The following is a 15,038-nucleotide window of genomic DNA, read 5'->3' on the forward strand; positions in this document are numbered from 1 at the left end:
GGCCAGGTTTGAACCCCCCAGCCACCTCTGGTATATGCGGCCACTGCCCTCTTCCTTGAGCCACAGGCACCACCCATTTTTTTTTTTTTTAACAGACAGAATTTCACTTTATTGCCCTCGGTAGAGTGCCGCGGCGTCATAGCTCACAGCAACCTCCAACTCCTGTGCTTAGGCGATTCTCTTGCCTCAGCCTCCCGAGTAGCTGGGACTACAGGTGCCTGCCAGAACATCCACCTATTGTTTTGTTGCAGTTTGGCCAGGGCGGGGTTTGAACTCACCACCCTCTGTATATGGGGCCAGTGCCTAACCCACTAAGCCACAGGCGCTGCCCCCATATCTGATTTTGTTTTTTTTTAAGACAGAGTTTTATTGCCCTCAGTAGAGTGCTGTGTCATCACAGCTCACAGCAACCTCCAACTCCTAGGCTTAGGCGATCATCACTTCTCCTTTTTAAGAGAGAATATTATACTAATGAAAGTAGATGCATTGTTTTAATTTAAAAATAACCCTATTTTATTTATTTATTTTGAGACAGAGTCTCACTTTGTTGCCCTTGGTAGAGTGCTGTGGCATCATAGCTCAGAGTAACCTCAAACTCTTGGGCTGAAGCGATCCTCTCGCCTCAATTTTTCATTTTTAATAGAGATGGGGGTCTCACTCTTGCTTATGCTGGTCTTAGACTCATGAGCTCAACTGATCCACCTGCCTTAGCCTCCCAGAGTGTTAGGATTACAGGTGAGCCACTGTGCCGGCCCATATTTTCTTTTAAAATTAAAAAAAAAGGCTCAGTGCCTGTGGCTCAAATGGCTAAGGTGCCAGCCACATACACCTGAGCTGGTGGGTTCGAATATAGCCCGGGCTGCCAAACAACAGTGACGGCTGCAAACAAAAAATAGCCAGGCATTGTGGCTGGCACCTGTAGTCCCAGCTACTTGGGAGGCGGAGGCAGGAGAATCGCTTGAACCCAGGAGTTGGAGGTTGCTGTGAGCTGTGATGCCACAGCACTCTACCCAGGGTGATGGTTTGAGGCTCCGTCTCAAAAAAATAAATGAATAAAAATTAAATTAAATTAAAAAAAAAATTTCGGCAGGGTCTCACACAGCACTTTGCCCATGCTGGTGTCCTGGCCCTAGGGCATTCTTCCCCCTCAGTGTCCCAAAGTTCTGAGATTACAGGAGAACCCTATTTTCTTTCTTTCTTTCTTTCTTTTTGATATAGAGTCTCAAGCTGTTGCCCTGGGTAGAGTGCCATGGCATCATAGCTCATAGCAACCTCAAACTCTTGGGCTTGAGCGATTCTCTTGCCTCAGCCTCCCAAGTAGCTGGGACTATAGGTGTCTGCCACAATGCCTGGCAATTTTTTGTTTGTTTGTTTGTTTTAGCAGGCTCGGTTACTTAGCAGGCCCGGGCCAGGTTTGAACTCACCAGCCCTAGTGCATGTAGCTGGTGCCCTAACCGGTTACGGGCACTGAGCTGGGCCAGCCATTTTAAAAGCATTTCTGTAAGAAGTTTCTTTTTTTTTTTTTTTTTTTTTTTGAGACAGAGCCTCAAGCTGTCCCCCTGGGTAGAGTGCCGTGGCATAGCTCACAGCAACCTCCATCTCCTGGGCTCAAGCGAGTCTCCTGCCTTCGCCTCCCATGTAGCTGGGACTACAGGCGCCCGCCACAATGCCCGGCTATTTTTTGGTTGCAGTCGTTGTTGTTTGGCGGGTCCGGGCTGGGGATTCGAACCCGCCACCTTAGGTGTACGTGGCTGGTGCCTTAGCCAGTTGAGCTATAGGCGCCGAGCCGAGAAGTTTCTTTTTTAGAGAATAAGAAACAATATATTGACATTGTAGTAAACCCTGAAATTTCCTTGTTTTGCTCCCTTCTTGGGAGCCTGTTGTCATCCCACTCACGTCAAGTTTTTTCCATTCTCTTTTTTATGCTGGTGGACCTGGTTCCAGGAATGGAAAAAAGCAGGAGTTGAGCAGCTGCGGCTTAGCACAGTAGATATGACTGGGATTCCCACCTTGACCAACCTCCAGAAAGGAGTCCAGTTTGCTCTTGAGTACCAGTCGTTGGGCCAGTGTGTCTACGTGCATTGTAAGGCTGGGCGCTCTAGGAGCGCTACTATGGTGGCAGCATATCTGATTCAGGTAGGAAATGTCTTTCTGGACTGGCCTCGTTTATAGCAGATTTCCAGAACTTCAATACCATAGCCTACTTGTGGGCCTTGTTGGAAGGATCCATGTACCAAATTTCAGGCTGTTGGGAGGAGGTATGGTATTGTGGAAAGCACCTGAGCTTTCTGGATAGACTTATCTCTGGCTTTGATAACCTGCCAGCTAGGATAGGCAAAGGTGGCTTCTCCTTTCTGATACTGTTTGCTTAAATGTGTTAGAAATCTATTTTTGGGGTGGTGCCTGTGGCTCAAAGGAGTAAGGCCCCAGCCCCATATGCTGGAGGTAGCAGGTTCAAATGCAGCCCCAGCGAAAATTGAAAAAAAAAAAAAGAAATCTATTTTTTTTTTTTTTTTATACAAGAGTCTCAAGCTGTTGCCCTGGGAAGAGTGCTGTGGCATCATAGTTCACAGCAACCTCCAAGTCTTGTGCTTAAGTGATTCTCTTGCCTCAGCCTCCTACCACAACATCCAACCGGGAATCTTAATTGACAAAGTACATCAAGCTTTGGCCTACAGCAGGCACTTAAAAGATGGGGTTACAACCTCCTGTGGCTTTGGCTGGAGTTCCAGGATTATTGAACCTTCTTTCCTGCCAACAGAATGTGTTAGTTTGTTTTTTTGTTTGTTTGTTTTTTTGAGGCAGAGTCTCACTATGTTGCCCTTGGTAGAGTGCTTGGTGTCATAGCTCACAGCAACCTCAAACTCTTGGGCTTAAGCGATTCTCTTGCCTCAGTCTCCCAAGTAACTGGGACTATAGGTGCCTGCCATAATGCCCAGGTATTTTTTTGTTGTAGTTGTCATTATTGGTTAGCTGGCCCAAGCAGGGATTTGAACCCACCAACTTTGGTGTATGTGGCTGGCGCTATAACCACTGTGCTACAGGTGCTGAGCCAACAACAGAATGTGTTAGTGCTGTTGGGTATAGTGGGTCCAGGGCTCCCAGGGGGAGGTCTGGGGTTGTTCTCAGCATGTGTGTGCAGCCCCCATGCAGCTGGGAAGGCATGGATTAGTGATGTTCACAGCCTGGAATCTGCTACTTCATGCTTTTTGCCTGTAATCTCTATATGGTTTCCAGAGGTTTATTTGGCTTGCAGGTTGACATCTGTTGCATTTGAGCATTTCCTGTTCATTTCTCCAAAGCTGGTGACTAGAGACTCCAGCCTGTGTAACTTTGAAAGCCTGGGATTCATGTGACCCCTGCTGATTTAATCAACAGTTTGAAGCTCCATGCCTGTAGTTCACTGAGTAGGGTGCCAGCCACATACACCAGAGCTGATGTGTTCAAGCCTGGCCTGGACCTGCTAAACAACAATGATGACCGCAACCAAAAAATAGCCAGGCATTGTGGCCAGCACCTGTAGTCCCAGCTATTTGGGAGGCTGAGGCAAGAGAATCGCTTAAGCCCAAGAGTTTGAGGTTGCTGTGAGCTGTGACACTATGGTCCACTGAGGGCGACATAGTGAGACTGTCTCCCCAAAAAAAAAAAAACCAGTTTGAAAACCATCAATACAGTTTGAAAACACATATCCAAGTACTGGGACTCACCTGTGGAGTTATTAAAAACTTGGATTGTTTCTTGACATTTACTCTTGACAGAGAGATTGGCTAATTGCTAATAAATGCAGGATTCACCATAAAAAAAAATATGGGGTTACAACAGATGTCTAAACCCAGCAAATGGCCAGAAACACGTGTAATAAACAGGATGTCAGGAAATCTAGTACTGTAATAATAGTGCTGATCACTTTCAGAAACTCAGGTTTCTTTTTTTAGGTATTTCAGAGTATAAGTTTTGAACATTTGTTTCTAGAAACAGGAGATAGAAACTAAATTTTGCCTATCCATTTGTTTTGATTGGCAGGTTAGATGCTTTAAAAATATTTAGATTAGGACCAGGCATGGTGGCTGATGCCTATAATCCTAGCACTCTGGGAAGCTGAGGCAGGCGGATTGCTTGAGTTCATAAGTTCGAGACCAGCTTGAGCCAGAGTAAGACCCTGTCTCAAAAAAAAAAAAAATAGCCTGGTGTTGTGATGGGCACCTGTAGTCCCAGCTACTTGGGAGGCTAAGACAAGAGAATCACTTAAACCCAGAGTTTGAGGTTGCTATGAGCTAAGATGCCACAGCACTTTACTGAGGGTAACCAAGTAAGACTATGCCTGTGGTCCTTCATCATTCCTTGTTCTCTTCCATGCTCCCAACTTGATTCATTTTAGTAAACTGTCTGACCCCCATATATATTTTTTTGAGACAGTCTCATGTTGCCCTTGGTAGAGAGCTGTGGTATCACAGCTCACAGCAACCTCAAATATTGGGCTTAAGTGACTCTTATGCCTCAACCTCCCAAGTAGCTGGGACTACAGGTACCCTCTACAATGCCAGCTATTTTTTTGGTAGCATTTGTCACTGTTGATTTTAGCTGGTCCAGGCTGGGTTCAAACCCGCCAGCCTTGGTGTATGTGGCCAGCGCCCTACCTACTGAGCTACAGGCGCCACCTGACCCCCATATTTTCTATGTCACATGGTTAGTTAAGCCTGGCCATGGTTGTTACTGTGGACTGGTGAGTATCTGATTAAACACCACCAAAACTTTGGTCATAAGGACTCTGCTGGAAACATGTCTCAGGAGTATTATTTTTGTGCCAAGTAACAGTTGAACCAGCCAGTTAGAAATCTAAATCTTCTTGGTTTTGTTGAGTTATACATCAATAGAACATGGATAACCTTCCTGGTTAAATTAAAAAGTACTGTTTTTCTAGCTATGATGACATATTGCATAAAAACATCTACCATATACTCTTTCCTAGGAATTCTGTAACCAATGCCCAGCTCAAGATATCAAGTAGGCCTAGTGCCAAGGCAGTCTTAAAGTTATGATGTCAGCTTCACATGCACAACCTTTTTTTCCCAGGGTTTGGGAGAGCGATTGGGTAGAGAGACTGCCTTGTCCATCTGGCCTGTTGCATAATATTGTGGAGTCCCATTTTAACTCTGGTGGTTAAAGTGCTCTCCCATTTATAACAGTTTTTAAAACCTCCCAAATGGTTTTTTAAAGAAATGAAATTCTGGGTCCTTTAGTGCCTGCCTGCAGGTCCAGGGTGCCTTAACACCTGCTCCTTTCTTTCTGTGCTGATTTCCCAACCCTGTACTTCAGGTGCACAACTGGAGTCCAGAAGAGGCTGTAAAAGCCATCAGCGAGATCCGGTCACACATCCACATCAGACCTGGTCAATTGGATGTTCTAAAAGAGTTCTACAAGATTACTGTAGGGGCAGCCAAGGATGAGACACGTGACATATCAAAAACATGAATTACGTGGATTAGAAAGAACTCAATGTGATGTGAATCCCCTGGTCAGGAAAAAGAAGAAGGAAGACAACTCTGCTTCATATAGAATAAAAAATTTTAACAGGACCTAAGGGCCTTAGGTCCAAACTTGACATAACAGAAATATGCTAATAGCTAATTTTGTTTCTTCTGTCGTTTCATTTTCCTGAAGTAACACTGTTGTGTACCTAGAGAGGAAGAGATTTAGTGCGGCTTATATTTATAGCAGAGAGGATAGGGATGGGGGTATTTTATTTTCTTGATCAGGGCCATGGAATTACTAATTTTAACAAAAATTTATTGTGTATGTAATATCGTGCCTGATGATATATAGCATCATAACTCAAAAAAAAGTTAACACTAGAAAAAAGAGAGGAATAACTGAGGTCTGGCTTTTTGCCATTGTCAGAAATCCCAATTTCAGCTGGGTGTGATGACCTAGACCTGTAATCCCAGGATTTTGGAAGGGTGAGGTAGAAGGATCACTTGAGGCCAGGCTGGGCAACAAAGGAAAACCCTCTCTAAAAAAAATTTTTAGAACTTAGCCAGGTATGGTTGCCCATGCCTGTAGTCTGAGCTACATAGTAGGAACACTTGAACTCAAGAGTGATACTACTGTGAGCTATGATTGTGCCACTGTACTCCAGCATGGGTGACAGACTCTAATCTCTTAAGGAAAAAAAACACAATTTCACTGGCCCTGTAGGGTTCCCCTCACGCTTTTAAAGCAGTGATCCTCGCTCATGCCTATAATCCCAGCACTCTGGGAGGCTGAGGTTGGTAGATTGCTTGAGTTCAGGAGTTTGAGACCAGCCTGAGCAAAATCGAGACGCTGTCTCTAAAAATGGCTGGGTATTGTGGGTGCCTGTAGTCCTAGCTACTTGGGAGACTGAGGCAAGGGGATCGCTTGAGCCCAAGAGTTTGAGGTTGCTGTGAGCTACAGTGGTGCCACGGCACTCAACTAAGGGCAACTGAGTAAAACTGTCTCAAAAAAAAAAAAAAGAAAGAAAGAAAAAAGAAACCAAGTGATCCTGTATATATAATAGAAAAGGAGGGGTGGCGCTTGTGGAGCAAAGGAGTAGGGCGCTAGCCCCATATGCCAGAGGTGGCAGGTTTAAACCCAGACCCAGCCAAAAAAAAAGTGTGAAAAAAAAGAAAAGGAAGCATGGGCTGCAGTTAGGACTGCTGACACAGAAATGTGCAGGCATGTCATCAGTTCCCCTAAGGAAGTTAATCCTATAGAATTCAACACAGACACACACATCCCTCCAAAAACTTTTATTTGTATGAACAATTCCTAGCTCTTGACTTAACTTAGAGCTTTTAAAAGAGTAGAGAGCTTGCATTTTTGAGTTTGAAAAAAGTTTTTGTTATTTTCTTCACTTTTTTTTTAATAGCCTAGCAATGAACAGTTTCTGGTATTAATTAGAAACAATCCTTTCTACTTTCTGGCTTACCTCTTGAAAGAAACCAAAAATAAAGCCAAAATTACATTTCCTGACAAGATAGATGAGAAAAAAATAGAAGGAATGTCCTGAATGCTAGAGTTAAGTCTTGCTGGTGAGATACACCTTCATCTTAGTCCACTATCCCAACCAAAGCCTGAAGGAAGACTCTAACACCTAATTCTTTGTGGAAGTATTATCAACTAGCCATTTCATAGGCTATAGAAAGAAAGTATGATTGGGCATCTTTCCTTTGCCCTGGGATCAGGGGTGCTTCTACTCGACATTGATCAGGTAAAGAGGGGAGGCTGTGGCTAAGGTCTGAGAAGAGGCTTGCTCTACACAATCTGTAGTGTGGCATGGAATTACCAGGGGATGTCAGAGTACAGGCTGGCTACTCTCATTTCAAGCAGGCAGCTGAGCAGCAGCAGTCTAAAAAGCCCCAAACACAGAACACTTCTATGGGTTTGGGAAAGGACAGTCACTGTCTTTCTAATCTGTGCCAAAAAATAGCACATTACTCTGAGCTGGGGCTCAAGGGACTTTGAATTTGGATGGGTAAAGGGGGAGGGCAAAGGAGTTAGTTGAATACCCCCATAGCCTTAGGCCAACACAAACTGCAAATTGGTAAGCAACACCTTAATGCCTCTTGTGACAGTTACAGCTGAAGTGGCAGGGTCAAGCTTGTAGGTGTTGGCATCCCCCTTTTTATATCGGTCCCGGAAGACATAGATGCTTCCGTTACAGCTGGCAATCTTCCAGAGGGATGGGGCAGAGCTCCAGGCCTCAGGAAGGCAAAGCCGGGTAAAGCTGTCTAGCATGGGATTGTAGCACACCAGGGAGTCCCCTTCAGCCACGATGAACACCAGATCCTTATGTACAGCTGCATGCATGCGCCCAGCAAAGGGCAGCACATAGGGCTTCACATGGCATTTGTCTGTCTCTGTGTCAAAGCACTGGATGAGTCGGGAAGGTTTGGTAAAGAAGTCCAGATCATTCTCCTCCCCCCCTAGTAAGTAGATGATTCCGTTGAGATTGGCACCAGCAGCCCCTGACACGGCCACCTCGAGTTGGGTTGTCTCTGTCCACACATTATCACCTACCCGATAATAGATGACAGCATTGGAGAGGGTATCCTGCAGTGTTTTGCCACCTAATGAATATATGGCATCTTTCCCGGGCACAGACACCAGGGTATGCTGGAGCCGGTCCCGAGGCAAAGGTGCACACCACTCCCAGTCAACAGTGGCATTGTTGCACTTCCACATGCGCCGTGGGATGGACCCTCCCACCACATACAAGTCTCCACCATGCTTGCAGGCCGCAGTGATCTGGTGGCACAAGCTGTTTTGGCCACTTACACTGATGGAATCATCTTCTGCACAGTGTAAAGACACAGCCAACGAGTGGGTACGGGATGACTCTTTCCCAATCAGGTAAATGTGCACATTCTCACCAATTTCCTATTGGCAAAATTAAAGTAAGTTATAGCTATCTGTTCCAGGCTAAGGACCAGCTAAGACATGTATTCTTTTTTTGGTTTTTTTTTGCAGTTTTTGGCTGGGGCTGGGTTTGAACTGGCCACCTCTGGCATATGGGGCTGGCGCCCTACTCCTTTGAGCCACAGGTGCCACCCAAGACATGTATTCTTAAGAGTTCTGGCCCTCACACTTGTATCTTACTTGACACATTCCCCTCTAGTTACTGTATGTCATCCTGAGTCTTGTCTTTTCTTTCTTTCTTTTTTTTTTTTTGGCTGGGGCTGGGTTTGAACCTGCCACCTCCAGCATATGGGACCGATGCCCTACCCTTTTGAGCCACAGGCACTGCCCTCCTGAGTCTTTTCTAATCACTTTCTTCTAGACATTTTTTGGTTGGGTCAGAGAATCTGTCACACTCACCCTTGAAGCATTTCATTTTATTTTTTTAAATAGAGACAGAATCTTACTTTATCACATTTGGTAGAGTGCTGTGGCATCACACAACTCACAGCAACCTCCAAATCCTGGATTTAGGCGATTCTCTTGCCTCAGCTTCCAGAGTAGCTGGGAATACAGGCTCCTGCCACAATGCCCAGCTATTTTTTTTGTTGCAGTTTAGCTGGGGCCAGGTTTGAACCTGCCACCCTCGGTATAGGGGCTGGCACCCTACACACTGAGCCACAGGCACTGCCCCTTGAAGCATTTTATAAACAACCATAAGCTGGTGCTTCAGACAAAGGGTGTTTAGGGGCCGGAGGTGGTGCCTCACACCTGTAATTCTAGCACTCTGGGAGGATGAAGCCGGTGAATTGCTTGAGCTCACGCATTTGAGACCAGCCTGAACAAGAGTGAGACCCTGTCACTACTAAAAATAGAAAAATGAGCCAGGTATTGTGGCAGGCACCTGTAGCCCCATCTACTTGGGAGGCTGAGGCAAGAGGATTACTGGAGTCCAAGAGTTTGAGGTAGCTATGAGCTATGACACCATGGCACTCTACCCAGGGCAATGGAATGAGACTCTGTCTCAAAAAAAAAAGAAAAAAAAAAAGAGAGAAAAGAAAAAAGGAAAAGAGAACAGTTCTCAATGAACTTTGAAGCTCATGGATTGGTGGGTTTTAGGGTCACAAATACATCCTCCTCCCCAGATCCTATCAACTTCAAGCCAGATATGGCTTACTAACCATCCATCAAAAAGAGGGGTCAGCTGATGGTTGGTATATATGCAGAGTATAATGTTCCAACTCTTAATGTAATGAAAGCTGCCTTACCTTCAAGCTAGTCCTGAGTGACTCTGTAAAAGCCTCTCTTTCTTCTTTATTAAAATTAATCCAGGCTTCTATTGCCTCTGTTGGATTCTGGGAACATGGAACTCCATCTATGAGAGCCAGAGGAAAGCATGGTCAATGGCAATCTGATAATCCGAGAGAGAAATTTAGAGAAAGGGGCTTTAACAACATGAATCACTTTATTAGACTATCACTGTGTATGTATGTGTATATATATACATACACATGAGATTAACCTAAAACTGCCTTGCTTTTTAAAAATTGAAATGAATGGCTCGGCGCCTGTGACTCAAGCGGCTAAGGCGCCAGCCATATACACCTAAGGTGGCGGGTTCAAATCCCCAGCCTGGGCCCACCAAACGATGGCTGCAACCAAAAAATAGCCGGGCGTTGTGGCGGGCGCCTGTGGTCCCAGCTACTTGGGAGGCTGAGGCAGGAGACTCGCTGGAGCCCAGGAGTTGGAGGTTGCTGTGAGCGTGATGCCATGGCACTCTACCCAGGGCGATAGCTTGAGGCTCCGTCTCAAAAAAAAAAAAAAAAAATTGAAATGAACGGCTTGGTATGCTCCCATCTGCCATGGAAATAACCTACTAGGTTATAGAGCTTAAACCTAAAGTATGGTTACAACTCACTTTCAGGGTCAGTTTTGTTACCTAAAGTTGGGCCATCATTTAAGAAGTTTTTTAGTTTCTTATCTTAGTTATCTTGATTCATCATCAATTTACACAGGTATTAAACCCACAAGTACATGCAAAGTACAAGAGAAATAAGAACACTTAAGCAGGGGAGAGGTAGAGTATAATACAAATAGCTGCTTACTACTTTTTTTTTTTTTTTGAGACAGTCTTATTATGTCGCCTTGGGTAGAGTGCCATGGTGTCATAGCTCACAGCAACTTCAAACTCTTGGGCTTAAGCAATTCTCTTGCGTCAGCCTTCAAGTAGCTGGGACTACAGGTGCCCGCAATTAACACCTGGCTATTTTTTTGTTGTAGTTATCACTGTTGTTTAGCAGATCCAGGCCGAGTTTGAACCTGCCACCCCTGGGTGTATGTGGCCAGGACCCTAACCACTGAACTACAGGCACCCGCCTACTTACTACCTTTTGTGAGTGCTGGTTTCTTCCTCTGTAAGAAGGACTGTCTCTGACAATAATTACACTGAATCTCAACTCAACCTGTTTCAGCAGATATCTCAATAGTAATGTAGGAATAATAATATAAACCAACACCAGAAAACTTAAAGGTTCATTTCTCCTGAACTAGTACACAGAACAAGTAGCTGGATATGATATTCCCCTTCCTGAAACTTACCTGAAATGATATCAGTAAGTAAATGATGGGGCAAGTGTAGAAATTCCTCTGTGCTTTGCAGCTGTGCCAAGTGGGTCTTGGCACAGTGCTTGGCAGCAGTGTAGAGTTCAGGATCACTGTGCCGATCTGCCAGCCACATCACCTGAAGACAGTTTCCCACTTGCACTGTGCGGGCCAAAAACCGAGAACATTCCTCAAATAGAGATGTCAGCTGATACATGTCTGACACCTCATAAATTTCCTGCAACTCATCAGCTCGAAGTTTCACAGTCCCATGGTAGATATAATCAACCAGGAGCTGGAAAACAGACTCACTGACATCCTGCAGCACTATCACCCGATTGTGGGCCTCCTTCAGGTTGGAAGTGAACATGGACCTGAAGAAGCAGCTCTGAGCTGAGAGGACCAATCGATGGAGCTGAAACTCCCGGCCTTCTACAGAAATGGTGACATCAGCAAAGAGCTCCTCCTCCAGACATAGTTTCATGATGCCTTGAGCCACACGGCCTGAGTGTGACCGATCTTTGAAAGTGTAGTTCACAAAGTAGTTCTCATCCATGGATGCTCCGGGCTCCTCGGGTGATTCCATGGTAGCCAGCTTTTCTCTCTTCCAGCTGTCTGGAAAGCAACACCACTGTGAGTAACTTGGGGGATTCACAGCCATAGTCTATGAATCCAACTGTCCAAGTCAGTGAGGTGAAAGTAAAAAGTGAGAGTAAAGTAGATCCAGATTAGTAGCCTTATTCTTGGCACTGCCAATGATGTCCCTGATGCTCTCCTTCAACCATATCTGTTTATTCTCCTGCAGAAACGCCCCTCCCCCAATGAAATCAATGAAAGTTCTAATTCTTTTCCATGATGTAAAATACTTGGGATTTAGGTCAACATACAAAAGCAAGGGACTGGTGGAAGCCTACAATTTTAAAAACCTCATTAACCAGATAACGTGGGCATAAAAGTAGTAAATCTCAGGGGCAATAGAACCAGACAAAAACGACCCCCACATCCTTGCAGACAAGTCCTGTCTTCTCCCGCGCATGGAGTCCACACACTGCTATGTGAGGATTGGCCTGAGATATCGTTAGTCCCACGCTTGGTCTCTTCTGAGCTTGTTTTCTCCATTTCCCCACTCGCCCTAAAGATTTCCCAAGGCTGTGTCCCATAACTGGAGACAGAGCCCCTCCAACCCTAGCCTGGGGCATGGGGGGCCCATCTCCCAGAAGAGTCCTCGCTCCACCTGGAGTCGCCTAGGAAACGGTCGCCAAGGAAACCGTTCTTCCCGCTTAGACCCTGGGTCAAAATCAGGAGGCGGGGGAGGGGTGCGGAACATAGAACCCAGAACGCACACCCCCGTCCCTCCTCTCACCCGTCCGGTTCTTCAGCGACCTTGCCTTCTCTCCAGCGTCTGCCACACCGAGCTAGGGCTACGTTCACTTCACGGTTTTCCCACCTGTCGGCCTCGCTTTCTCACCTGCGTTCCCTCCTTTCATCCCGGTGCCCCGAATCCGGAACCTCTGCTTCCGGCCCCGCGTCCGCCCGGAAGAGGTACCGCTGCATATTTCCGCTTCCGGTCCATGCCCTTGGAGCTCCGTGTCCTGTGGGTTGTCCCTAGGCTACCTGGTTTGTGTCTGGGGAACATGGCGGCGACGGCAGCCAGGGTCTGGTGGCGCGGGCTTGTGGGCTCCGCGGCGCTGGCCAGGGGTGAGCACTTGGCTGAGGCAGGCAGGGATCAAGAGTAGCGGTGCGCCCAGCGCAGAGAGTTCTTCGGGCCTCACCCTTTGCGCCTATGCTTTCTATCTCTATGCAGGAGTTGGGCGACCCTGGGCACTGTTGGTGCCAGTGAGGAGGGAGAGCGCCGCGGCCGAAACGCGCCGTGAGTATGTGCGGGCATCGCTCTTCCTACGGACTGCCTGCGGGGCAGGGTGGGGGCTTTTTTATTTTCGTGAGATGTTCGTTCTTGCCCAGGATGCTCTTCCCTGCGTCCTCCTGGCAAATATATGCTTGTCCTTGAAGATCTGACAGCAGTGGTCTTCTCTTTGCAGGCCGAATCAAGCGCTGCCTATACCCTTAGGCCTCTCTGTTGTGGCCCTAATTGTGCCTTGTGTGTTTATCTGATCAACTTTCTCTTATTAAGCTGTAAGCTCTTTGAGAGCAGGAAACATAACTTGGACTTAGAGTCCTGTAATAATAGTAGCTAACGTTAATTGAGTAGTTACTGCGTGCTAGGCACCTCGATGAAGAGTTTTAGTGAATAATTTTATTTAGTCCTCACAGCGAACTTATGAGTTAGTATTTTACTCTCCATGTTTTAGATTAGGAAACAGAGAATTAAATTACCCAGGATCACAGACCTAGCAAATGACTGAGCAGGCCTGTCAGCTACCAAAGGCAGAGAACATTTAACCATTACTCCACAGCTTTTGATGTATAAGAGCTCAGTGATTTAGGGTTGCATGAATTAGCTATGGAGATGTTAATGTTACAGTTAACATAAGCAGACTGGGAGTTAGGCAATCAGGCATTTACCCTTTTCTGGGTCTCAGTTTTCTCATTGATACTAAAAAGATGTTTTTATTTATTTTATTTTTTTGTATTGTTTTGTTTTGTTTTTGCAGTTTTTGGCTGGGGCCGGGTTTCAACCCACCACCTCCAGTATATGGGGCCGGCATCCTACTCCTTTGAGCTACAGGTGCTGCCCTTTATTTTATTTATTTTTTTTGAGACATTGTTTCACTTTATCGCCCTTTGGTAGAGTGTCCTGGCCTCATAGCTCACAACAACCTCCAGCTCTTGGGCTTAAGCAATTTTCTTGCCTCAGCCTCCCAGGTAGCTCGGACTAAAGGAACTGGCCACAACACCCAGCTAATTTTAGATGAAGTCTCACTCTGGCTCAGTCTGGTCTCAAACCTGTGAGATCAGGCAGTCCACCTGCTTCTGCCTCCCGGAGTGCTAGGATTATAGGCATGAGCCACTGCGCCTGGCCCAAAAAGATGTTTTTAACAAATGTTTAGTGAAGGCTCTTCAGCCCTAAAGTTCTTAGCTTGAGAACCTGGTATAAGTGAACTGGTAAAAAGCTGTGTGTGGTGGCGCATACCTGTAATCCTAGCAGTCTGGGAACCCAAAGCAGGAGGATCCCTTGAGCTCAGGTGTTAGAGATTAGCCTGAGCAAGAATGAGACCTCATCTCTACTAAAAATAGAAAAATTAGCCAAGTGTGTGGCAGGCTCCTGTAGTCCCATGTACTTGGGAAGCTGAGACAGGGATCACTTGAATCCAGTAGTTCGAGGTAGCTGTGAGCAAGGCTAATGCCATAGCACTCTGGTCTGGGCAACAGAGTGAGACTTGGTCTTAAAAAAAAGCCAAAAACCTAAGTGGTACCGTGATAACAAGAAGCAAAAGTTCTGGTTCCCATCCCCAAAGAGCTCCTAATGTGAGAGGAGAGCTGAGACTATGCTGCTTTAGCAGAAATGCAGGCAGTGTGTAGGAAGAACTGTGGAATAATTCTAAGAGGCAAACACCCAGCTGCAGTAATAAGAGTCTCTGTAGACTGAATAGTGAGGTGAGATTTTTCCGAAGTTTTCATCGCTTGATATTCCCTGGAAAAGGAACCCTGCTCAGCACCTTTCTCAAGGTTCTGCAGGGAGCCCTCCTCTATATCAACATTCCTTACAAGTCCTAGAGAATGGATGCAGATCTAGCTGCTTCCTACCTTCTCCATTCTTTTGTCAAATATGCCTTTTCTTTCTAGCCACTGTCAGACCACACAGTGATGTTACCCACAAGCAGCTCTCAGCTTTTGGAGAATATGTAGCTGAAATCCTGCCCAAATATGTCCAGCAGGTTCAGGTAAAGTAAATTTCACTACTATTTGTTGTTTAGGTCTGGGGCAAGAAAGAACCATATGCTTGGGGCATATGGGAATGGGCAGCCTGGTGTCAAAGAAAACACAGACTCTTTTTTTTTTTTTTTTTTTTTGAGACAGAGCCTCAAGCTGTCCCCCTGAGTAGAGTGCTGTGGCATTACAGC

At 45.9% G+C, this 15,038-nt stretch overlaps 3 protein-coding genes across 7 annotated transcripts in view; 2 read left to right on the plus strand and 1 right to left on the minus strand.

Moving 5' to 3' along the window:
• The window catches only part of PTPMT1 (protein tyrosine phosphatase, mitochondrial 1), a 10,456-nt gene extending 4,843 nt beyond the window's left edge, over window positions 1-5,613 (plus strand). Inside the window, exons 3-4 of one of the 2 annotated variants that reach the window (XM_003781306.3) lie at window positions 1,945-2,136; window positions 5,317-5,613. In XM_003781306.3, coding sequence (XP_003781354.2) covers window positions 1,945-2,136; window positions 5,317-5,472 — 348 coding nt within the window. In that variant the 3' untranslated portion in view covers window positions 5,473-5,613. The remainder of the gene's footprint in view (window positions 1-1,944; window positions 2,137-5,316) is intronic. The other variant, XM_012803308.2, reaches the window with a different exon arrangement.
• Window positions 5,614-6,945: 1,332 nt separating this feature from the next.
• Window positions 6,946-12,569, minus strand: KBTBD4 (kelch repeat and BTB domain containing 4). 4 transcript variants are annotated; one of them, XM_023509689.1, is made up of 4 exons: window positions 12,485-12,569; window positions 11,014-11,631; window positions 9,684-9,790; window positions 6,946-8,397 (listed from the first exon to the last, which is right to left on the minus strand). In XM_023509689.1, the coding sequence occupies exons 1-4, from the start codon at window positions 12,501-12,503 to the stop codon at window positions 7,537-7,539; spliced, it is 1,605 nt and encodes a 534-aa protein (XP_023365457.1). In that variant the 5' UTR covers window positions 12,504-12,569; the 3' UTR covers window positions 6,946-7,536. The 4 variants fall into 4 exon arrangements, with proteins under 4 accessions (XP_023365457.1, XP_023365469.1, XP_023365461.1 ...); XM_023509701.1 differs by having other exon boundaries at window positions 11,014-11,627; window positions 12,380-12,539; XM_023509693.1 differs by having other exon boundaries at window positions 12,380-12,539.
• Window positions 12,570-12,577: 8 nt separating this feature from the next.
• NDUFS3 (NADH:ubiquinone oxidoreductase core subunit S3) overlaps window positions 12,578-15,038 on the plus strand; it is a 7,175-nt gene continuing 4,714 nt past the window's right edge. Inside the window, exons 1-3 of the mRNA XM_003781307.3 lie at window positions 12,578-12,714; window positions 12,821-12,886; window positions 14,761-14,858. Coding sequence (XP_003781355.1) covers window positions 12,588-12,714; window positions 12,821-12,886; window positions 14,761-14,858 — 291 coding nt within the window. The 5' untranslated portion in view covers window positions 12,578-12,587. The remainder of the gene's footprint in view (window positions 12,715-12,820; window positions 12,887-14,760; window positions 14,859-15,038) is intronic.

The sequence above is a fragment of the Otolemur garnettii genome, unplaced genomic scaffold (genome assembly GCF_000181295.1).
Source record: "Otolemur garnettii isolate 467f Iridium unplaced genomic scaffold, OtoGar3 scaffold00001, whole genome shotgun sequence".
NCBI classification, from domain to species: Eukaryota; Metazoa; Chordata; class Mammalia; order Primates; family Galagidae; genus Otolemur; species Otolemur garnettii.

Excerpts from the sequence above, each read along its gene's own strand:
- KBTBD4 (XM_012803312.2), bottom strand. The coding sequence starts at position 11,677 with ATGGCTGTGAATCCCCCAAGTTACTCACAGTGGTGTTGCTTTCCAGAC. Across the intron at positions 9,791-11,013 it reads ACTTACTGATATCATTTCAG|ATGGAGTTCCATGTTCCCAG; the intron begins GTAAGTTTCAGG and ends TGGCTCTCATAG. Across the intron at positions 8,398-9,683 it reads CACTCAGGACTAGCTTGAAG|GAAATTGGTGAGAATGTGCA; the intron begins GTAAGGCAGCTT and ends TTTTGCCAATAG.